At 30.9% G+C, this 26,296-nt stretch overlaps 1 protein-coding gene across 1 annotated transcript in view; it reads right to left on the minus strand.

The window, feature by feature from the left end:
• The window catches only part of LOC106466308 (sec1 family domain-containing protein 1-like), an 82,132-nt gene that overhangs the window by 29,756 nt on the left and 26,080 nt on the right, over positions 1-26,296 (minus strand). The window contains exons 7-17 of the mRNA XM_013926579.2: positions 25,549-25,638; positions 23,460-23,515; positions 18,227-18,309; positions 16,776-16,875; positions 16,338-16,471; positions 15,534-15,624; positions 14,695-14,768; positions 10,501-10,582; positions 6,787-6,846; positions 5,235-5,271; positions 4,100-4,167 (exon numbers count right to left, since the gene is read on the minus strand). Coding sequence (XP_013782033.1) covers positions 4,100-4,167; positions 5,235-5,271; positions 6,787-6,846; positions 10,501-10,582; positions 14,695-14,768; positions 15,534-15,624; positions 16,338-16,471; positions 16,776-16,875; positions 18,227-18,309; positions 23,460-23,515; positions 25,549-25,638 — 875 coding nt within the window. The remainder of the gene's footprint in view (positions 1-4,099; positions 4,168-5,234; positions 5,272-6,786; positions 6,847-10,500; positions 10,583-14,694; positions 14,769-15,533; positions 15,625-16,337; positions 16,472-16,775; positions 16,876-18,226; positions 18,310-23,459; positions 23,516-25,548; positions 25,639-26,296) is intronic.

The raw sequence follows: 26,296 nt of genomic DNA on the forward strand, positions 1-26,296 counted from the left end.
TTAGTGTCTTAGAAAATCAGATAAGAAAACCATGATCGATATCCTACTGAAACACCAAAAATTCCCATGAATCTGGAACTCAACAAAAAAAGCATCAAACTTGGCAGCCTTCAGAACAAGTCATGTGAGGACAAAGCCTTATTCTTCTCACACAAAAAAAAAGAGAAATATCATTGGTCATGCTAGGCTTTTGTGTCACCAACTTGCATTTCTGCAGTGTGCAGTAAAAGACTGTAACTTAGTAGAACAATCTGGAAACATGATAAAAGTTATTTGACCCTATATAAAGAAGAATTTCAGCCATCTGAGAGGTCTTCTTGTCAAATGAAAATTTTGGCAATGAACTGCATATATCTGTGTGCTTTATTTTGTGATCTCGCAAGTATGAACAATCAAAAATTGGTGTAATTCATAAATGTTGTTGGATAAAGTGGTGGTGTGTTGGAGTGCTGAAATTTTGTTTGTGCTACGGTCATTTCTTCACCATGGTTTTGATGTAAGAGGTCCTGTTTAATTCTGTATTTTATGAATGATTGATGTGGTTTTCTCCTGAGTTGTTTCTATCTAAACCTTTTTCTGAATTTTATATTTGTTTTGTATAATTGCATTATTTGATACAAATTTATTAGGTAATTTTAAGTGTGAAATTTTGAGTTAGGGAGTTTATTTTAGTATTTTGTGCCTTCTTATTATTCAATAATTGTTAGTTAGGTAATAACAGGATTAGTGCATAGTGTTGGCAAATTTGTATTGGTAAATTAGTGTTGATAAAATAAGTTTTGGCAAAATTAGTTGATGATTTTTATTGTTTATTAAATTAGAACACAGTATTATTTAATAAATTAGGACATAGTTTTAATTAGTAAAAAACCGAATCTCAGTGGTTAATCTTGTTCATTTCAATGTCTTGTTAAGTGAGTGTTAAGTTTTGTTCGTGCTTAAAAATAATTTTCCTTCTCTGTATGGAATGGATGTCAGGCAATTTTGTACCAGTAAATTTGCATCAAAGCAATGTTAGTAAGAGAAAACAGGGAATGCGGAGCAGTTCAATAAGGGTGATCATTCAGGTGCAGAGGAAGGCTCTAGTAAGGAAACAGAAGCATCAAATGTCAGGCCAGTGGATTTCAGAACAGTTTGTGAAGCATCTGATTTAGGAAATGTTGAAAATGGCTCATTGCAGCCAAGGTTAGTGCAGTAACCTTATGAACAATTCGGGTAAAAAAAAATGATTTTTTCAATACCACTGGTTTGAAAAGCACAGGTTGTTGGAATACTCTGTTCAACAAAATGTTGCATTTTGTTTTGTATGCAAAAACTTAAGGCCAAAACACACCAGATGTAACATGGATGCATTGATTAATAATGGCTTCAAGAACTGGAACAGAGGGATAGATTCCTTTACAGAGTATAAGAAAGCAGTGGTTCATAAGGCAAGCATACTGGCTTGGGCAGCCTTCAGAGATGGGAAGGTGCATGGCGATATAATGGAACAGTTACAAGTAGCAAATGAAAATGAGATCAAAGAAAGACAGGAGTATTTATGGCACATTGTTGGTGTCACACAATTTCTTGGGAAAGAAGGAATACCATTCAGAGGCCACGATGAAACTGAAGAAAGCAAAAACAGAGGAAATTTTATAGTGTGTTTGAATTTACTGATGACTCATTTCTTCAAAACAACAAAGCACCAGCCAATGGTAACTATACTTCCCATTCACCTCAAAATGAAGTTATTCAGTGCTGTTCAGAACAAGTGACATGCAGCATAATCAGTAAATTGAAGAAATCATGAATATTTGAGATAATAGCAGACAAAACAAGGCACAAACATAAGGAGCAGTTAGCCCTCTGTTTACAGTATGTTGTTCTGGAAACTAGTTCAGTGAAAGAGCATTTTCTGGGATTCAGCAAATAAAAAGATTTTAATGCAGATTCAATCACTGAATCAATACAACAATGCCTAAGAGTCAACGAGTTAGACAATCTTCAATATGATGGTGCAGCTGTTATGAGTGGAATAAATGGTGGTATTCATGCTAGGTTTCAGAAATATCACCCAGAAGCTACTTATGTCCATTGTTATGCCCATAAACTCAACCTGGTGCTCTGTTACACTTAAAAAAACTGCTGATTTTTTTAATAGATTGGAAAGTGTATACACCTTTTTGCTACATTGCTAATACATGAACAAAGATTTGGCAATGTCTAAGTGAACTGGTACAGTTTTCAGATACACACTGGTCTTGCTACTTACATTTGGTGAATGTGCTGATAACAAACTTCCCACCTATTGTGCAATGCATTTTGGAAATGAAGTCTCCAACAGTCATTGGTCTGTTTGCAAAGCTGTACAAATTGCCTATAGCCTACTGCCTGTTTATGTTATTATTTTCTCCTAAGAGCAACAGGTTTCCATTAGCAGCTCCATAAAGAAGGAATTGATTTGACAAAAGCAGTCATTTTAAAAAAGCAGAATGTAGCACTTTAAAGAATATGAGAACAAATGAAAAGGCAAAAGAAATATATGAAAAAGCAATGGCCTTGTGTATCAACAATGGCATTGACATCCAGGAAACAGCAGTATTAACGAGAAAAACAAAAATGCATGGATGATTTTGTGGTTGAAACTACAAGTAGTGTATGCGAGGATGTAAGATGAGGACGAAATTATTCTATCCTTGTTTAGATCGCATGCTTTATGAACTTGACCAGTGGTTTTCTAGCATTAAAGCATAGTTAATGATAGGAATCCAGGCATGTGGTCTGCTGTCATGAAACTTTCTCTTTGTATAGGACTTAACTTCACTTGTTAAACAATACAAAATAGAATTAAAACCCAAAGAAGTACTCGCTGCTAAAAATTACTTAGCCCATAAACAAAAGAATGGTGAAACTTTCACCATGGAAGATGTGTACCAGATTTTAGACCCTCTCATGTTGACAACCTTAAAAAAATGGCACAAGTTGCACTAACTATCCCAGTAAGTACCTGTAACTGTGAAAGATCATTCAGTCTACACACGTGGCCAAGAAGCAAGATGGGACAAACTAGACTACAGCACCTTACAATGCTTTTGATTGAGAAAAGTGTGCTGGAATCTGTGTCTGAGGATTTTGTCACTGACCGCTTTGTTAAAAGACAAAACAGGAGATATACACTGATGCTTCCAAAATAATTTCTACGTAAACATTTTATATTATGTCATATATACAAAAACAAAGTTTGATATTTAAAAGTATGATGTCCAATTATGTGTTTTTACAGGATCATTTTGCATTTATAAATTTACAGTTACTATGTGACTTTAAATTTACATACCATATAGCTTGTTTCATCTCACTAGCATAGTTCAACATATTTTATTTTGTGTTCTGCAATACCTAATTGTGTTGAAACACCTAATTTTTTTTTTGGGGGGGGGTGTTTATGGGCCCCAAATCTTTTAAGTACCTAGCAATACCTCTGGATTCCAAGACCATGTTGTAGGGTTCTCTTTCATATCCATAGCCTCTTTTTTGTGTGTAAAGGAACTGTTCCAGATTGATTTAAGGTGTTTCAAAACCCACTGCTGTCCTAAATGCTCTGTTGTGGGAGTTCCTCTGCCTCTATGAAGGCTAATGAAGTTCCTTCTTCAAATTATTCTGTCTTTTGGCTTTACATTATTTAACAATCTCTATGTATGAACATTTCCCTTCTGACAGGCTTTTTATATTCCTCAACTAAAAAATAATTGCAATGTCTCATTACCACAACTGCAAATCCTTACTTTAAATCTGTTAAAATTACACTTAGAAATAATTCATTTTAACTGACAGTTAAGTTTATAAACTGTGTACTACATCAGGTCTAGTTATAACACTGATTATAGAACATCATCAACTCAATAAAAACCCAAACTGTCTAATTTTTCCTGGTAGTTTAGTGTTATAAACACTTTAACATAACTAATCAAAAAGTATTCTAATAATAAGTACTCAAGAATATGCACTATTTAAATTTTCTAATTTTAACTCTGTTAGTATTTCCTCATAAACATGCATTATAACTATACAAAATTAAGCATTTGATATTTACTTCACCAAGTGTGCTTGTACTTACATCAGTCATTTGTGGTCCACAAAGAAAGAAGATTAGAAACAGTCTCATTTTATCATCAGGTGTACCAGCTAAAGAAAAAAGTATTTTACACAGTTGATGCAAGTTTTTCTATAACTACCATTACACATAAAAACAGAAACTAAGCAACACTAAAGCTCCATGAGGTTACCATATTAATAAAAATAAAGGGTACAAACACCACAGGAAAACATGGATAACATTTTATAGTGAATCATATACACAAGTTAGATTCTCAGTAACACATATATACATTTTAAAGAAAGCCAAAACATATATCTATAGTTTCCAAGAACTTATTTTCCACATAAATAAATCTATAGTGCAAATTACAAATTGGAAGAAGTAGAACATATCCTAGGGAAGCAGATACCTGGAGGATGAGGTATACTGTCTACCAGATTTAAGTGCCATACATGTGTTCTGCATGTGGAACAAAAATACAGAATTAAAATTCAGAGTAAGTATGGGTACTCAAGCCCATAATGTCACAAATTTCAAATTATCACATAGCATATGATGTAGACATTTGTGGAATTATTTTTGTCCTAACACAACAGTTTGAATAATCTAATGAAATCTATGATGACTAGGCCAATATTTAATATCAAATAAAGAAAAAGTAGAATTTACTTCCATAATCCTAATAATGTCAAATATCCGTTAATGTTGGTCTCAGCTGTTGTTTAAATTGGGGCAACATGTCAAGTAGCTGATAACATTGGATTGGTTTTAGCTGTTGCTTAAACAAGCCAAATGGCTGTTAATAATCGATTGGTTTCAGTTGTTGTTTAAATAGGGTAACATGCCAAGTAACTAATAATAGTGGATTGATTTCCATCATATAGTTTCAATAAAAAAAAAGCACTTGATACAGATTAAAGTATTTTCTAAGTGCAAAGTATCACCCAATATTGATTTATGTATCATTCATTATGTGTTAAAAAACAATAATATTTTCTATCAAATGATATAACTTGTATTCTAATGTTTTTTAATTGAAAAAGTAAAGTGTTTGTCTCAGAACCTGGCTCATCTTAATTGAATTTACTAATTTTGAAGCATGGAAAATAAGATTTTGAAATTTTTTTCTCTTATGCAGAAAGCAAATCCTTACCTTCTGAATTGTTTATCATATCCATTAAAGACCTTTCCTAAAATAAACAAAAACTTATATATAATTTCAACAGAAAACAATCTAAGTGAAATAAAACATTGCAATGTTATTAATGTTTATCAGTATTACAAAAAGTCAAATTCAAAACTGCTCCTTTGTTGTCATACAAGTTTTTATCTCATGTATATCAATACCAAGTCTATTAAAAAATCTAGGAGTATAAAATAAACCAATCAGTGAAGGATATCTTTCTTCTGTTCTCAAATGTTAATGTAAGGCATATAACATGTCTCAATTATAAAGCGAGTCAAGACAATTCTAACAGAAACAAACATTCACTGATGTGACATGTTAAAAAATGGCTCCTTCATTCATCAAGTTATGAATGAAATAATATGCAAATTAGCAAAATGTCTGGTAGTCTATGGTGTATAATATCTCTTTTCCTATAGCGTGTGCATTTCATACAGTTGCTTTTCAAACTTATGCATACGTTTACACAGTTGCGTATTTAAAAATAGAAAGCTTCTCATTTATTGTTTTAAAATTACTGAATTTACTAAGAACACAACTAATAAAGTACTCTTTATTGCATTAGATATTGAACATTCATATACTTTATTTCAGTTTTTTTTTTATCTGTTCACAATTCTCATATTCTAAAAACTTTTCAATGATTTGTTGAAGTACTACTACACAATTTCAAGTCAAATTTATAAATGTTTATGTCTACAGTGCACTTAAAAGTTTCTATATTTTCATATGTCAGCAATTACTGGACTATGTTTGTAATACAATCTTGATTTTTTAGACTCAATTGCAAAGTAATTAATGAAAGTAAGAAAGTTGACCACTTATTCAATTGCTAACAGCAAAGTCAGTGGAATAAATGTATACAAAGTAATTTTCATCAAATACAGTTTGTTGTAATTAGTTTAAAGTGAACATAGTTTTGCAGAATATTAGTTATTTATTATTTGTTTTTAATAATGTGTTTAATTTCTAAACACATTAAAAGCAAAGTGGCATGCTTAGAAATTAACCCTTATCACCTTAATTAGGTGATGATTAACTCTCATAAACTGCAAGCAAAATAAATAAAATGTTCTTGAATAATGATATCAGACCATTTACCAATGTCTAAAAACAAAGTAAATATAAATGAATTTAATATGGTTGTTTAATCATACTAAGTACTAAGAAGCCAGTATCTTAATTTTATATAAACCTGATTTAGAGGTTTAGTTACTTTTTGATTTTCAGTAAAGCTCATTAAATAGATTTTAGTTCTATGGCCATGTTAAAAGCAATGTGTTGTGCATTGAATATCACAACCGTTAACACCTCTTAAAAGAATTTGGAGGATAAAATACAATTATTAGGCTAACAACAAGTAAAAGAAACATTGTAAAGTGGCAAAATTATTCTCCAACAGCTAAGAAAAAAAGAAGACATTCTACATTTCTTTCGTATCTTCCTTATATTCTTTTAAAGTCTATTTTTTCACCAGTTTTGTTCATGCAAACATATATTCAAAATATAAGGAGCTTACCAAGGAGGATTTGCTCATAATCTTTTCTTCAACTTCAAAGTAGATGTCCAATTTTCTACTCTAAACATGTAAAAATCATGTCCTCAATTATTTATATATTTATTAATATATGAATTTATATGAAATACAGTGTTTAATTCTCTAACTCTTTGATTTTTTTGACATGGTATATTTATTTATTACTCCATATGTAGGGTGTTTATAAATCATCATGTCATTATTAAGCTTTTTAAATATGCTTTCTTGTATTTTCATTCTTCAATCAAACACAATTAAGTAGTTATTAATGCAATTTGAATTAAACAGTACTGTGTGTTGCAACTAAGTCTTTGACAATAAAGCTTACAACAAAAACTATATTGATTAGCTAACATAAGGACAAAGTTGTGCTATGTCAATGAACTCTTACTAGCAAAGTTTGGGATATCACAAGGTCTACTTGTTTAGTAACTTGATATGAATACACAGATGTTTACTAGAAAATCCAAGAAGGATGCAAAAAACAATGTTTTAACTTAAAAAACATATACTGTAAATAGACACCCACCAGTCAATACACTTGTGCTTTTTAAAAATACATGACCACGTATGAAAAATGGACAACACATCAAGCAGTGAAAGAAAAAAGCCCCAAAATGAATGAACTCAAAATATAAAACAAAATCTATCAGAAAATATGAAGCATTTTCCTATTCAGAAGTCAATTAAATGAAAATTCTAAGTACAAAAGACAGTGTGGCTTATTAAAAGACCACAGTAAATGGAACAAACTGCTAGAAGTCTGATAACAGAGAAACTAGTTTTGACACATTCATGAATCCTCTTCAGTCTCACATTGTCTTCTAGCAGGAAAAAACTTGTCAACAAATGCCTACGTGACCCCTGATTTTGAAATTCCCTTAAGGACACAGGAGGTCAGGAAGTTGTTAAGTTTAAAATGGCCTTGGGAAGTGTTGAAATTAGGCAGGCTTTTGATTAAGTGACTTTCGACAATTCTTCTTTTTATGTAGTTATCTGTTTTGTATAGTATTATTACTATGTTATCCATGAAGGAACAAAGATATCTTAAATGTCTTTTCAAACATCATCGTGACATTGGTGTACTGTACAGGAATTTTGAAACACAGCTCCTGAAGGCAAAATGGGAAAAATTACAAAGACAGTTTCTTATCATGTGTTTGAAGAACAAAGTTACTCCAAAAACTTTACTACCAAAAATATTGAAGAAGAGTCAACGACTTCCATTTGGTAACCTTCAAGAATTCATTTTAAAAGAAAGGAATGAGAAGATTAATTCTAAAATTAATGAGGCCTTTTATGCATCACGTGAGGCGGCATGCATACAACAAGAACGTACAAAACTTCAACACAAATGAGCAAATTACACTGTAGTATCAAACAAGCTCAAGCATAAAAGAATAAGACTCAAAATGAAATTTGATAATTTCTTTAAGAATAGTTTGTGGTGTAAGGCTTCACAACCCAATAAAAATGTTTTAAAGTTGTCATCTTATAACTTAACCAAATTAGAACAAATAGCCCTAGGTTAAGGCTTATCCTTTTCCTTTAAGAATGCGAACCTGAACATAGACTTAATATCAGACATTGTTAAGTTAGCCTAGGACAACAGTGAACATATGAACCTCTTAACGAATTGCACAACTAGTGCATTACATAATAATAAGAAAAGTGACAACTCATACTTCCCCCACTGTCTTTCTGAAGAGATAAGGAAATTGAAGTGGAATTCCAAGATCAGGGGTCATGTAGGCATTTGTTGACCAGTTTTTTCCTGCCAGAAGACAACATGAGACTGAAGAGGACTTACGAACATGTCGAAACTAGTTTCTCCGATATCAGACTTCTGACAGTTTTTTCTGACCGCTTATTGTGGTTCTTTCATTAATTACTGTACACAATATTGTGTTCTTTTATTATTACAGTGTGGCTTCATGCTTTAGACTCATAGTTGAATGGTTGCGAGTTCGAGACTGGTCCGCATTCAGAAGTAAATTAAGTGTGGATTCCAAGTAAAAAAAACGGCAGTGTGGCTTCATGTTTTAAACTCAAAGTGAATGATTATGAGTTTAAGTCTGGCTTGCATCATGTTGTTGTATCTTTGAGCAAGTCACTTTACCCCACTTGTTCCAGTCTACTCATTTATATGATAGGTATCTAGCTGTTAGCTGGGGTTTAACCCACAATCTATTGGCATCCCATCCAGGAAGGATGGGTCACCATTCTCATCCACTTGTGCTATTGGAACTAAAGTTTGAAAGCACTGGCCCTATTTGCCTTGTAAAGGAACAGAAATATTTTAACTTTAACAAGTAAGAAAGAAGAAGAATCCAAGTGAGAGAGAGAGAATAATCCTAAGAAAGAGAAAAAGGTTCCAAGTAAGAAAGAAAGAGACCATTCAATCATTAACTAAAAATATCTTACTGAAATCTATAAAAAAGTTGTTTTTGTATGACCTTTAAGCAGATATAAAATAATCAGATGGCCAACACTACAATAAAATTAATGATACATAAGACTAGTACAATAAATGGAATATAAAGTTTTTTTTGTTACAAAGGATCTGAAACATGAAGAAGAATTACAATAAACTATGTATTCCCTTAATGACCTACTTGGAAGAAAAGTCTGAATGAATATTTCTTGAAAGTATACGAATGTCAAAGCTTCAGACAGAAAATATACACAACTTAATGGTGATTATTACGAGACAAAATGGAAAATCAGAAAAACTGAAGCAAAAAAGTATCATCCAGATCAATCAAAAAGCAGAATAAAACATCCAGTTACATCTATAATACACTAATAATACCTATTAAAGAAGATTAAAATCTGCACCATTTAGCAGAAAATAACAACAAAACTTTGGGTGTATCTAGTTTCACCCTGGTGAAGATATGCTGTAAAGCAGAAACTAGTTCAAAGATAAATATAACAAACTTGAATTCACATTTTAGTTATACTTGTCTAACTCCTCATGGCAAGATACTAATTTATTAATACTTATAATTCCCATTGTGATATGTGTTTGCACCATGCATAATTACTTGTATAACAATAAAGGTTGAAAACACATCTGGTAGTGCAACCTGTACATAGATATACAACACTAATAAAGCATAAATAAACCATAGCTCATTGAAGTAAATGCTTCTTTTTGAAATATACAGATATTCAAATTGTTATTTTATAACCTTCTATAACTAATTAATTGAATTGTACCATCATAACATATAAAAAAAAATTCAAAAGAAAACTTTTTATATAACTTGAAACCAATACCAAATAATTCATTACTGAAATCTAACTTATTTATTTCAAAAGAAAACCCTCCTTTGTTAATTTCCAGAATAATCTTGATATCAAATTTAAATGTGGACAATTACAATCATTGTAGCATATTTTATGTCAGTAATTAATTATAAAGACTTTACATGATTTTTAGAACTTCATTTTATAAGAGATAACATACTGTAATTCTCATGTTTAAAAAAACACACACACTTGTCAGTAATATTTTTCTTCAGAAAACAATTGACGAAGAGTAAATAGTTGAATTGTCTGCAGTAAATCAGTACAGTTGTGTCTTTGTTATGAGAAGACAATGAAATCATTTAACAAACCCTCTTCCAGTTATGACACACAATTCTTATTCTATTTTTAATAACAATAAAAAAATTCCTATTAAATATGTACCTTAATATGATCTAAAATAGCAGTTGCTATTGTTGTATGAAGATCAATTAATCTTTTCTTTTCCAACAGTTCAGGCAGGGAACTGAAAATTGAAAGACAAAAAAAATCAGATGTTTTAAATTAATTATTTAATACTTAACTGTTTATATCTTCAAGATTTTAAACTATACCAAAAAAATCAGGCAGTTGCTTGTAGCCCAGTTAACTTTAAATGTCACATAGTACATAGAAACAATGTACACTTTATATCACTAGAAAGTTATGAATAATAAATGTACATATGTATGTATAAACCCATCTAAGGTGAGGAGATGCTGCTGACTTTAATATGCTCTCTTTCCTTTGAATGTTAAAATGAACTATTGTTACCTTAAGATATATATAATAATTGTTAATAGGTGATTGAATCAGCACTATAAAACAATAATGGATTAAATAAATAAGTTGACAACCTGGACCAATAACAGTAATGTGATATATATATATAAATGATAATACTCAAAAGTTTACTGGCCTACTTGAAACAATGTTTGACTGGTTTATAAATAAATATGATATTCTAGACCTTCTGCTAGGCTAAATGACAATATTTAATTTTCAGTATCCAAAACTGACAGGAACCTTTTAATTTCCTATTTATACCTAATTCATATATCAAAAATTATGAAAACAAATACATATCATTTAATAACTGTGTTGCTGCTTTAATTTAAGAATTAACAATATAACAGGACAACAAGCAGGTTTATGAAGCAAGTTCCTTATTTCCATCAATTGCTGGAAGCCAACCTAACAACTGCAACTCAAGAAGCTCTCTTTGTATTCCAAGTTTACTAGACAATGGATGAGCTATGCTCAACTTTTGCAAGTACCCTTTAAAACTATTTTCAACATGACAGTTCTGTAAAACAATGGGACTACACTTTGATGGTGATACCATCTTGGTACCTAAGAGTTTATAAAAACATCAAAATTTATGATTTTACCATATGTATTCATGCTTTATAAATATTTTTTTCTTTATGCCAAAACATGGATAATCCCTGCAGTCTACAACAAGTATCATCAGAAAAGACAGAAGCGAAACTCAAAACTAAGGCTATATAAAACTATCTTAGAAAATCAGAGATACAGTATGCTAACAAAGCTACAGAAAGTTTGTCAATAACCAAGTTTATTTGTGAATTTCTTTTTCTTGCCAAAACATGAATTACAGTAAAAAAATTTTAGTGGTAAATAAAGGACTATACATTAAAACAACCAAGCTTGTTGAAGTATCTTAGAAAAGCAGTGAAACAGTATGCTACCAATGCTATAGAAAAACTCTTTGTCAATTCACTGCTAGACCAGCTGGATCCAACACTGTAGACCAGTAGAATGACACAAGAGAACTTATTGCCATTTTGAACGCAACAAGATGATTTGCTGCCATTGTGAATGCAACAAAATGACTTGCTGCCACTGTGAATGCAACTCGATGACTTGCTGCCACTGTGCATGCAACTCGATGACTTGCTGCCACTGTGAATGAAACAAGGTGACTTGCTGCCACTGTGAATGAAACAAGGTGACTTGCTGCCACTGTGAATGAAACAAGGTGACTTGCTGCCACTGTGAATGAAACAAGGTGACTTGCTGCCGTTGTGAATAAAACAAGATGACTTGCTGCCATTGTGAATGAAACAAGATGACTTGCTGCCATTATGAATGCACAGGATGAACAAACTGATAACACAACAATAAATACAAAGCTTAAGGATATGCACTGCTAGAAAAAACCAACAATTTCTGGAAAGAGAATCCACTAGAATGGTCATAAAACCTGTAATATGTCAAACTAGTTGGAATGATAAGATGTGAATGTAGAGAAAGAAGTAGAGATCAAGTCTGACCCTACTTGTTGATATATGCAACTGCATAAATGCACTTCACATTTTATGGGAGGGGGGGATTATAAGAGTGATGGTCAAATTCCACCATTCAAGTAGCCCAAGAGTTGGTGGTAAGTGCTGTTGACTAGCTGCCTTCCTTCTGGTGTATCAGTTCAAAATTAGAGATGGTTAACACAGATAACCCTTGTGTAACTTTTCACGAATACCAAAAACAAATAAAGGTATGGTCTGTTTGTTGCTACTTGCAACTAACTATTTAGATTTTAAAATAAAAAACAACTAAGATGTTGTAACCATCATACAGCAAGAATTATAGAGTTTGTGTTATCACATGCATGCGAGATCTCTTCTTATTACTATTGTACAAGTTGTTTCCTCATTATTATTATACTGCAACATTTTCATTTATTTCTATAAACTCTTCTTATCAAATAATATTTTTTCTTTATATAAAACATAAAATATTGTTAAATATTTGGTTGTTTTGTTTATGTATCCTTCCATATGCTCAACTTTAAATATAATGTAATAATAAACAATACATCCTATATGAAAGAAAGTAACAATCAGTTGAGACTTGATGAGCCTTTTTAGAACATGGAATCATAACAACAAAAACATATTATATGATTCAAAGCTACGTTCAGCATAGAACTAATGAGCTTGCTGAGAGCTTTTAATAATAAACAAACTCTGCAATATAAAGTTACATTTTGCTGAGACCTAATAAGCTTTTTAATAATTTGCAATAAAACAAAATATATGAAATGAACTAAAGTTACAGTGAAATGTCCAGTAGTAGTCTAAGGATTTTTTAAAACTGTCTATCAGTTTTAATTATATTTGTCATAAGACATTAGTATTAGGCCTATTACATTCTTAATCTAGTTCCTTAGGGAGTTTCAAGAATTAGAAGAGTGTACAATAATAGTATTCCAACCATACTGTATTTCAGGACGACTGTGATACAGCAAACACTCTGGATTGAGTGAAACGTGTTGTCGGTAATAGATATGATGAATATAGTGTGGTTGGAATACATTTATCATACACTCTTCTAGTTCTTAAAAATCCCTAAGGGACTAGATTAAGAATGTAGTGCTTAAAAATGTAATAAGCCAAATACTAATGTCTTATGACAAGTATAACTATAATAATTCTTCACTGGCTTGTAAAAAGCATACATACCATAAAAACTGTCTGTCAGCTTTTTTTTTAACTCACATACTACTGCAAGTAAGTACTAATACTAGGTAAATGAATAAATGGTTATTATAATTTTTTACTTTGTAAGAAATACAAAACAAGTGTCAAAAGTAAGCATTTACAAATGTAGATGATTGTATATTTAAACAAAAAATATACTTTTGGGGATATTAAATTTACAATCCTATCAGAAGACCATAACTTTATTAATATTATTATGTTCTATACAGAAGTATAGCATCTTTCACAATATTTATAAAACTATCCTACACATTAAAAAATGTCTCTCTTGCTCATTTGTTTTGTATGACCTCTTCAAGATCAGTGTTAACATTTAACACTTAAATAAATATTTGGCAGTTTCATAACAATATCTAAGTAAACAAAATACTTATACACATAGAAACAAAAATAAGTCTATAAATAATATTAAAAATTATAAAGTTAAATAATTTTGAGTTATTTTAATCCCCTCCTGTCACTAAACTCAAAATTAATGTGTATCACACCATGTTCATAATTTAACTTTGGCTTGTTTAACATACAATGTCTATTTTATTTGTTGATATGTTAATTATGTTAAAGTGGTGTATGTAAAACTGAAATACATGTATATAGATCTGTTTGAGGCTCACACAACTCTAGACAACAGATACTTAGGTAAAAGCAATAGTTCATAAGCTAGCACAAAATGTCTGAATTTCCATTCAACATCAACACTGTGGGTTAAGCCCACCACCATAATTTCTAATCAATTATAGTATATGATAAACATCACATATTATTTTGTCTCCTTTTTGTTTCCATAATACAGCCACAAAAAAAGACATTACATAAAATAGTAGATATGTGGCTTAACAAAATATTCTCAGATTAAAAAAAAAATTGTCTCAAACAGAATGAATATTTGAATGTAAAAAACATGTGATGCATTCTCTTATTTCAATTTTTTGATTTTACTCAAGAATTATTTTCTATTATCATTTACAGTCAGGTTAACAAACATGTGGACAACCAGATATTACTCTTTGAAAGAATTATTCTAACCATAATAAATAAATATAACTATAAACACATTCATATAGAATTGAATTACCTGACTGCTGATGTAAGTTTTGCTGTGTTGTCAGAGATCATACTTATGGCTTCATCAGTATCACCTTCTAACCCCTAAATGTAGAATACAAAAAGGATTTCAATAACTTGGTGAATTTCTGAATATAAATTCTTAAACAAATGTGTCAAGTTCACATTCAACATGGAAATCAGAATTTTGTTTAAAACTACAATTACACACAAGACCCAACATTTGACCTACAACAATACGTTCAGCATAACAGAATTAATACACAACCATTATCTGAATATTAAGACATGAAAGCATCTATTAAAGTATACAAGGTATAAAATAAAATACATATTCATTGCTGAAAAAATTTTCTAACAAGATAATTTTTCATCAAGGTGTACAATATTAATGCTGCCAACATGATAAACCATATACTCTGGCAGAAAGTAAAAGTGGGTTTTACAATGTGTGCTGAAGTATGTACTTTTTGTTTGTTGCTGCAGAAATTAAAACAAGGCTACAGAAAGGCTCTCTGCAATAGTTTTACCTAACTTTAAACTGATAGACTAGAATGAAAGCAGCTAGTAAACAGCATCCATCACCAACTCTTCAACTATTCTAATCAAATAATGGGATTGGACTATAATTCTTATACAACACACAACCATGACTCCAAAGTACATAGTGCATTTTTTGCAGCAATGAAATTCAAACCATGAACCCTCAAATTCACAATCTAATACACTAACCATAAGGGCATATCTAGGCTCATGTACTTTTTAAACAGTCTTAAAGCTGAAATATCTAAACATAAAACTAGAAAGAGCTTTATATCAAGAAAAATTTACAACATATTTCAAACTCACCATCACTGTTTTTAATCTTTTAACTTCTTCTTCTGAGGCTCTATAAGATTCTAGCTCTTCCTGTACAGCTTCTGCAACTGATGGAAAAGGACTAAAAAAAATTGTGATGATAAGCAAATTCCCAAGCAATAATATTTTAAACTTTTCACATTATTATTATTTAAAACATATTGTGTATAACATAAAGCACTTAATTTTTATACTTTTACATTCCTTTCATCAATATACATTTAGCCTTTTAAATAACAAATACTCATAAAAATATCAATACTTTGAAAATTCCCTACCCTCCTAGGTCAACTTATAGACAAACTATACCTCCTAAGTGCTTTGTTGTACTTGGGTAGATATATTATCCTTGAAATTCCATAAGTAAAGTTTTTTAAATTGAAAAAAAGCCACATTAAAGGTGGAACCTTAAGGTTTTTCATCTTTCTATTAACAATCATAAACCTAAATAAACCATAAGACGTTTTTGAATTTCATTTTAATCCATCAACAGTTTTACAAAAAGTAAATACAGTCAAGGTTAGAAGATGAAGGAAATGACCTAAAAACTCATACAATATTGGTCAAGTCTGAACTTTTTACTTGATTAAAAATAGTCTAAAACTACAATACTCATACCACATTTGTTTCAAAGACCTTCTTTTAACATTATGTTACAATTCTTAATATAGTAAATAATTTCCTAGATATAATATAAAAAAAATGTCAAGCATTTTTGAAATATTCAATAACTTCTGATTTCTCAACAAAGTAATACACACAGTGTTATTTTCAAACTTAATGAGCCACACAAACCTTCCTTTATGTTGTTCCCAAAACCTATCCAATGGATTTAGGTCAAAACACTTTATCTTCTTCCTTGGCTTTGCCCCAACATGACCAGGTTTTTCTTCTGTCTCTTCTATAGTCACCTGATTTAATTCTAGTTTCTGTAGAAAAAATAAAAATAACATTCAACTACAAATACCATACTTCTAAAATTAAAGATAGTATTTGTTATCATTATCAGGAAGTGGTAATACTTTAAATAAAAATCATTCACACATAACAATGCATGGAAAAGCTAAATATATTCAAAGTAGATTGAAAAACCTCTTAAAAAAAGAAAAAATATCTGGCCATTGATTCACTAGAATAGAGAAAAACTTAATAAAATATGAATTTTACAACAAAAATTGAGCACAAGGTACAGAACCCTCCTATAACTATTCTGTGATATTGTTAATAACATACCAAAACATCATGGGCAAGAGCCTGGTATGTCCACGTGTGATGTAAAGGAGTAGCCATGTCTAGATTTCTGTCTAAAACAACTAGGAGTGGACGTTGAAAACTAGAAGGAAAATTTATCATTTGTTTCTCTTAAAACAACTTGTTTCAAATAAAACTCAAAATGAGGTGCAAATAATCTTACAACTCAAACAGAACATGTAATCATTAGTAAATTTCATTATAAAAGCTTTATCAACATTCCCCACACTGTTTCAACACAGAAATGGGTTAGCTTTAAAACATATTTCAATTTGTAAGTATTGACTCTCTGTTATCCTAAACTGTCAAATTCTGCTCAAGTTAACTTAATCTGATAGGAACATTGTATGCATTTCACAGAAACTTTATGATTTTTAATGCATGTAAATACCCATATATTTGTATCATATAACAAGTCTGCACACAACTGATCACCTGCACTCTGAAACACTAAACTGCAGCTGTGCATAAAATTGTTTTTTGTATTTCTTCCCAACTAAAGGAAGAAATAGAACAAAGCAAGAGATTTCTCATCTAGATAGACACAACTAATAGAAAATCACAAGGCCATCAGTGAACAGCAAGGCAAGTTGAAATGTAAACTTTTCTTTCTGGAATTTCTTATCCAGCTAGTTAAAAATGAGGTGTTGGAGATTATTATGATCTTATTCAAGATTTTGTTACATTTCCTCCCTCCCCCCCAAAAAAAAGTTGTGTGGCAATTCTCCAGTTACCAGTATTGATCATACTACACAGCTGTTCCATAAAAATTAAGGATTGAGAAACTCTTTTACAATATTAAAACATTAAGAAGTTAGTCAAGATGAAACAGAAATCAGTGACTTTTGAAGTATCATTTCGAAGTAGTTAAGAATGAATATCTCTCACATTCAGACCTACTTAACAAGGTTGGCATTGAACGAAAATATTAAAATAGATTAATGTATAAAATACTAGCAGTCTTAGTAAACCAAGAGACTGTATTAATAAAAATTTCTGATAGTGCACTAGAGACCTTTTTCAGTTATAAATTGTTCAATTAAGTATCTTAAACTATTGTAATAAATGATAATCCAAAACTGTAGTTTTCTGAGACATTTCTATCAATATACACTCTTTATAAATTGATAAATGCAAGTTTTTATCAAAAAAAACCATTAAACTAGCTAATTAAACATATTTTGTTTGTTTTAAGGGAAGGAGATTTCAGACAAACCCCTAGTATCTCATCAACATTTTTTAACAATCTGGTTCAGGTAAATCCTTTCATATTTAGAATTTACATTAAAAAACACAAAAGAAGTGGCATTAAATAATCATTTTTACATATGTGCAAACCTAAATGAAAACTGATTTCACTTAATGTTAAACTTACAAGTGATAAGTGTATTTTGGAGACACCATTTTGTTTTACACACTATAACAGAGCTTACCTAAACTGTCCTGACAATGCATCAGATGTAAACAAACTGTTTCTTGAATCTCTAATGTTTTCTCTTAATTTTTTGTCTAGTTTCTGTCAAGGAAGAGGACATCAGATATATTTAATGATTTAAAAAAAAAGTCCTAGTTTTGTACAACTATTCAGAAACTATACATTTATACTTATTATTAAATAAGTGAAATGCTAGAGTATTTTTTTCAATAAATTCTGTTTTCTGCAACATTCTCATAGGTATGGAAATTTTAAAATGATTCATGACTTTTGGTAATTTTTATACAATAACAAAAGAAGAATTTTAACTACACTTTGATATTTAACCTTCAGAAATAAATCTTAGTATCAAATTTCAATCACAAGAGAAGGAAATCTCAAATTGGAATATTTGATATGATCTATTTTGAGAAGACCTAGTCTGGAGTAAGAGAAACTTTGCCTGTTTTATGTTAAAAAAAGAACTGAAATTTTTCGTCAGTACTGAGAATACCAATTTGATGCAGACTTTTCAAACATGGAAAATGTTAAATCTTTTCATAATTTGAAACTTCAGAAATACATGAATTTTACTGTATATATCTGTCAAACCAACATTTGGTTAAAACAAACTAAATGATTTCTCTCCATACTTGTCATGTCCAATGGATTTCCAATCAGATATTTTCATTTTCAGTTTAATCCTTTTAATAGTAGAAACCAATTTTTTTACAAAATCAGAATGATAATTAGCTTCATAATAATCTTTAATTTGTAGTGTAGATTTTAAAGATTTAAATATCAAATTATTATACATAGTCTTAACCAATTTTCTGTCATCAAATTCAGGCAATCACAATTAATTAATGATTCTACTCAATGAAAAAACGAACTCTTTCTTTCTCTCTCTTTCTCATTTTTTTTTTCAAAACAAAAGTTTATTGTATATTAAAGAACTTTAAGTTGCGATTGTTCAGCCAAAAACCTTTCATAACAACCAATAGCAGTTTATTGTTATCAAAATGTTTCAGTTTGTTTCTGTTTAATTGTATTTTAGGTTATTTATTTCAGTAGAAACAATGAAGGAAATTCTAAAAAGTTATTCAGGTTTTTTGCTGTGTAATAAAACAATAAAATGTACTGAAAATAGCATTCCTAATTAAGTTCACAGTTCACTGGTAAATTACAAATTAGCATCACATACTGAACTAATGTAATGGATTTCACGTTTTTCTTGACTATGGTAAAAAGCTAATGCAACTTTCATTATATAATCACCATAAAGACAAAACAACTATTAAAGCTCCATTTCTTTTTATAAAAAAAAATTCTAAGCAATATGTATATGTATTAATTAGTTCACTTGACTAAGAAAACTTAGAATTTGAAATACTGAATACATTTTGTCTGAATTACTTTTATTTGTAATTTAACAGATGAACATATGGAATTCACATATAAAGAAATGTAAAATATCTGCTAGCTTTCTTTGTCGATTTCTCATGTTAAAAGCCTTCAGTCCAACCTAGGGTTTTAAATGAAGAGTACCATTTCCTAAACTAGATATCCCAAAGATGTTACCCAAAGGAAAAGGCAGTTTTTAATATAACCAGTACATTTTGGAGACAATAATATTCTGTTAAAAATAGTAATATGTTAATTGTTGGTAATTCTGTCTTCTAAGTCTCAAAAGCTTTGTTATAGTATCTATGGTATGTGAATTTGATGTCTTTGGCTTGATTAACATCAATTTGCAGCCAATTAATGTTCTATACATGTTGACCTTAATTCTTCAGGATGCTTTGGCACCAAATCCCTGGAAGCATCAGTTCAATCTGTCACCACAATGACAGGTTATCAGGAGTAAGAAAGGATTGTGATATGAGAAGCAAGTGCTTATTTACTCTCTTGCTATGCACTCTGTCAATTCAATTGAGTTCATGCCCCCAAATTAACCTTTAGTTTCCGTACTATAATTTTTAACATGTTCTATGTATGTTTACAAAATTTCGCAAGCTTTCAGTAAACAATAGAAGTCTTTTGTAGACAAAAAATCAAATTTTTAATGAAGTATTTTTGCTACAAATTTCTCCATCAATACATGCTGTATACAGTCAGTGAGGAGCTCTCCAAGGTCTACTACCCAAATGGCTAAGAACTGGTAAGTGGCAAGAGTCTCTCGTGCTACACTTGAAAAAGGAGGAGGGGGGGGGAGAATTTGCATTGGGAAGACTTGAAGAAGTGTCCAGATCCCCATCCAGTCCTGCCAGAAAGATATTTTACTGAAGACAGTACAATGGGTGACCACAAAACCTCATTTTGAAAAGTCTGCATGCGAAAGCCAAAGAAGTAGGCAGTCACTTCCTTGGTGCTGAATTTTTCCATGATAGTCCATGGACTAATCCAATTTCTGAAGTAGAAAATTGAGATATAGCTAGTGGTCTTGCAGAACACCCAATCTTGACAGTGGGCACTGGTAGAGCAAGGGCAAGAACCTGAAGAACCCATCTGTTGGCTAAAAATGGAAACCAAAGGTTGGTGAAGTGAAACAGATGTGTGCCTATTGGACCAAACCTGATTGGATAGTCACTGATGAGATTAGCAATGACCCTAACATCAGGAAGTGGGAGAACAGGAAGAAAAAGATCAGGAAGCTGGAATGGAAAGGGGAGACATGAGTTGAACAGGCCTAGAAACAGGTGCAGAAGAGCAAGGGTTGAGAAAGATGAGAAACCAAGGAAGATAATGAGGACTGATCCTAGACTGCCTTGGCTTGAGTCTCCAGGGTGTCAGGAACACCAAAGACCTCCAGGTAAAGGAAAGGAGCCCATCAAAGATCACAGAGATAAGAGTGAATCAGGTGAACATTAGTTAGGAAAGCATTCCGACCCAACAAGTCCCAACAGTGGAGGAACCAAGTCAGGAGGGATAGAGAGGAAGTAGTAGCATGGGTTAAAGTGGTAAAAAGGAGAGAATGAACCTTCTCAGAAAACCTTCCAGAACAAGATGAAGTGCCTCATAAATAAGGTGAAGGAACAAGAGGTAATGTAGGAAGGTGGTAAGAAAGAAATGAAGGCGTGAAGACTGGGACTAGAAAGTGAAATAGAAGTTAAGGGGTCCACTCCCTAAGTAGGTAAAAGATATTCCAAAGACTGGGGATCAAGGAAAGGAAATGAAGAATGGCTGTAAACCAGGACAAAAGAGTAGAATAGGCAAGGAGGACGAGACACGCAAGTATTAGTGTGCAGTTGTTCAAAAAACGAGTCTGCGTGAACCCTAATATCAGTGTAACGAATTTATCATTATGTATTTATTTTTAATATGAGCATTGTTTGGATTGAATTTGTATTTAGAAATATGCATGATTTGTAGTATCAGATATGTGTTGCATATAAGTTTATATTTGAGGGCATGTCTAGCGTACCGTGTTAGTTAAGTATGGCAAAACTCCTGCCAATTCTCAAAGGTTGTAGAATATTAATGAACACAAGAATCAACAATATATCCACTTCCGTAACCGGTATTGTCCGAACATTTGAGAAAAGCCTGCTAGGAGACTGTTATAACTGTGTGTACACTATAAACCGTGATTTTGCTAACCCTTACTAATTGGAAAATATACAACATTTGACCAGGAACAGCTATAAATTTCAAACGTCAGAGAATTCTCATCAAACGTTGGTATCTTTCCAAAAATATTGCTGGTTCCTCATTGGACATTAGTGGTCTTACTTCAATGGTACAACAATTCAGTGCCTGACACAGCTAGCTAGCTTCCTAACAATTGTACATACATCGACTTCAAGTTAACTCGCTGGATATCAAGGAGACTATGAACTAGGAAGACGATTTTAGGCTATTTGTAAGTTAGTGAAATTTCTGTTTATGAAACTTTATTTGTAATAATTAATCATAATAGCTGCTATTGTAAATTATAAGGTTGTATATATATATATCAAAACGTATTTGTGTCAAAAACAAAAACGATGTGAATCAATCTTGTTGGCAAATAGGGTAAATAAAATATCGGCATATTACTAGACACTAAATCCAGGGTATAATTGAACTATTAAAATTTAAATTGGCTTCAGATTATTTCAAATTATCAATACGTTACATCAGGCAAAGGAGGGAAGACAAATAATCTTGAGAATGGGTTTCATGTAATAAAGAACAGGAAGAACCAAAAGATACCATAGAATAAGAAAGAAAAGAACATTCCTGCTAAATCATGTCAAGAAAGAGATTAGAAGGTTGAGGATTCCACCTAGAGCAAACCCTGGTGGGGGGAACAGCCAGTCAAAATTATCAACATTCTTGTCATTGTCAAACTAAGGAGAAGAAACATCAGCTGAAGAGTCAGGAAGAGGAGGCCCAGAATGCATGAGGGAACCCACAACATGTTGAACAATGGCTACCACATCCTCTAAAACAACAAGGTTCCAGTAGTAACAGGTCCATTAGTAGCATTGTTACCATCACAGGATGAAGTAGAGGTTACCATCACTTGAGAATTCATAATGGGTAAGCAGGAATAAAATATTTTTTTATTTTCTTTAGTAATGAAAGAAATCAGTTAAAACTTAAATAAAATTTAGGTTTCGTTAGCTATTGCAAATCTCATGTAATTAAATAATAAGTTTAAAAAACATGTCCATTCATGACAATGCTGAGGAAAAGAATAAAATTATTTTGAGTGCAAATACTTAAGGGAGTTACTGAACAAGGAGGTTGGGACACTCCCCTACTGGTGGAGGACTGTCATCATGCAATAGCACAGTTGATGTTAAACATGTGATTTTTAGGTTGGAGTTAGGTTAAGGCTAGTAGCATGTAACTTTTATTGGAAGATGCATGAGGAATCAAGGTGTCCTGTGTGAAGAGTTGAGCAATTGTTTCAGAAACTACTACTCATTAGATTGTTCGGAGGAATATAGTAATTATAAAGAGTCATGATCTATGGAAATTCATTCTGTTGATAAGATGAGGTTTGATGGAAAGAGATACAACTACGTGTTAAAATACTTGATAAAGAATAAAAAACTGAGAACAGGTTTGCTTATCCTATGAAGTCATACAGTAATGTAGTTTATCAAACACTAAGAAAGAGCCTTTAGAGATTCATTCGCATTACTCCTACATAAAAACATGAAATTATATGTATAAACAAAAACATAAAATTATCAATAAAATTTAACATTATACTTCTTAGTTCACTAACACAGTATGATGCAAAAAAAAAGTTACTTCACCTCAGCTACCATTTCTGCTGCATTCCCCCTTGGACTTCGTATAATTGGTACAGCACCTAAGGAAAGATTCAGTCATACAACAAGTGCCCATGTTGACTAGTATGTTTTTTATGTATCAATTATCATATAAATTTGGATATATATATATATATATATTCTGTGGTACTAAATAGTTGAATAATTCACTTTTAGGTTCCTAAAACATGATACCACATGGCAACTTTGTACACTTGGTTTTATATTCACATTAATTGCTATAAATCTATTGTCTATTTACATTTCAAAGCATCTAAATACAAAATATTTATGCTGCTGTTTTGTTATTACATTACACATAAAGTGGTTCAAACACTAAGAATACCTTTATATAAATAATTATTTTAATAACAGTTACTTAATCTGCCATCACAGGTGTAACAAACGGAAAAACATTTTTCATATCAGAATATTTTTACCTCAAATGTTAATAAATCTCTTTGAAGCTAATCATTTTTCTCTCCTGCTAATTTAATACACTACAGCTTAACTATTTAAAAAATAACTGCTTACGTTTAAGCATGATCCAGTTTCATTTTTTAGAATAATTGAATATAAGATCAACTATTTAACTACATTCTTCCAATAGGTATAAATAATAATTAACAAGAAAAATTAAGAGCCAAAATTTAAGCCAAACTTTTAAGTATTTTGTTCAGAATACAAAATACTGAAAATTATTTTTGTAGAAGAATGTTTAAAAGCAGAATTTTCTACTATTGTTTTCTAGCAATATAACATGAGCAACTATTATAATTTCTTGCTTATAACAGTATATTCCTTTATGATTAAGAAGTAATTTTATCTTTCCAATTACTTTCTGAACATCAATAACTTACATTATAAAATATATATTTTAATATACAAACTGAATTGCATGGCTAAACAATACAGCAGGGCTACTTAAGTTTCACATTCACTAAGATAATGTACACAAACTTGAAATTAAAACTCAAATTAGCCTAGAAGGAAAAACAAAATATTAAATGAGATTTCCAATTCATATTCTGATTTAAAAACAGCCATAAAAGCTAATTAAGTATTGAAAAACATACAAAATCTGTTAAATTAATAAATATATGTATATAATGTTTTAGATATTTGCAGTTGAAAATTAAGATCAGCAATTCCAAAACAGCACATTAAGTTACTTAATATAAACCTATAAATACAAAACAAACATTAAGCCTTAAAAAAATGTTCAATAGTTTTTGTCTGTTTGTTGGTTTCAGATATTTGTGTAAAGCTACATAAAGGCTATCTCCACTAGCCATCCCTAATTTGAAACTGACAGACTAAAGTGAACACAGCTAGTCAACAGCACCCACTGCCAATTCTTAAGTTATTCTTATTGAATAGTAGCATTTTTGATCATCAATTCTATAATTCAATCTCAGTTACAAAGAGAAGAGCACAATTTTTGTGGCAACAGAAAGTAAATATGGACCTTTGGATTCATAGTCTAGCAAGCTAATCACTAGGCTATACCGAGCCCAAAATGAAGTTTCAAAGTGTAACAGGTTTTATAACATTTTGAACTGCTGGATCTGATTTTAAATGATGCCTATTATACATTCCAAGATAACTATCATTCCATAAAAACTGCACAGTGAGCAATGAGAATCTGAAGGAAGTATATACAACACAGTTCATGCAAATAATTTAATAGAGAAGTAGTTTTGAGTAGAAATACACAAATATTGATCTTTAAATGTTTAAAAATTCCATTTCAAATCTATTAACATTTTCTCCCTTGCTCTTAAGAATAGGATTACCATTAATTGCCTTTTTTGTTTTTACAAAAACTGACAAGTATTAATTTCTCATTGATGCTGTTTTCAATTACAGCATTTTCTAAAGTTATTTAATAACAAAACCCAGTAATCAAAACCTATATTGTATGTAAATCTTTTGTTATGGTTCCTTGACTTAGTGGGTTGTATCACCATTAATTCATCCAGCAGTTCAACCGTTGTAAATATACAGGAAAATTAATCTCCAAACTTTTAAAGTTTAAGTAACATTATTTTCTATTACAAACAAAATAACTTACCTAAAGTAGCAAATACTGAAAAGAGGCAGTCTACAATGTTATCCATAATAGCTTCCATTTCTGTGTCTTTTACATCTCCTTTATTGATTGCTGGAAAATATGCAGTGAAATGGTCACAAACTAAAAACATTTATAATAATGTAAGACTTTTTAAATTTTGTTTTAAATAACATTATGACACAAGTAAAATTCCCAATGCATAATATATAATATAAACATTATATAATTAAAATAACATAACATACATAGAATATAATGGACCACTTGGTCCTTCAAAGCTGTCCCTGCACATATACCTACCTGAAAAATAAAAATAAATAATAGTGATGACAGTGTAACTCTCAAGAATTAATATAAGAAAAAATTTTTGTAGTGAGAATTCATACTTAACATAAAAAAAACAACAAAGTATCATTTGGGCTTTCAAAGCTGCCCCTGGATACCAACCTACCCGTAAGAAGAATATAAGTAAAAAATAATAATGATCCTTTAACTCTCAAAAGTAAATATAGGGGGAAAAGTATTTTACAGTGGAAACTTAGATTTAATATACCTGTAAACTATTTTGAGGAAGGTGAAAATTTTATGCATGTAATCACACTCCTGGAAGTTTCTCAGGAGAGAGAGATACAACCCACCTGTTTTTTCAACTACTAAATTTAACGTATGCTTGAAAAAATACATATTTACTGCTAAGACAGTAAGTTCATTAGATCAATTACACTTTCTTCACAGTAATAAAGACCAT

The sequence above is a fragment of the Limulus polyphemus genome, unplaced genomic scaffold (genome assembly GCF_000517525.1).
Source record: "Limulus polyphemus unplaced genomic scaffold, Limulus_polyphemus-2.1.2 Scaffold2217, whole genome shotgun sequence".
In the NCBI taxonomy this organism is placed as follows: Eukaryota; Metazoa; Arthropoda; class Merostomata; order Xiphosura; family Limulidae; genus Limulus; species Limulus polyphemus.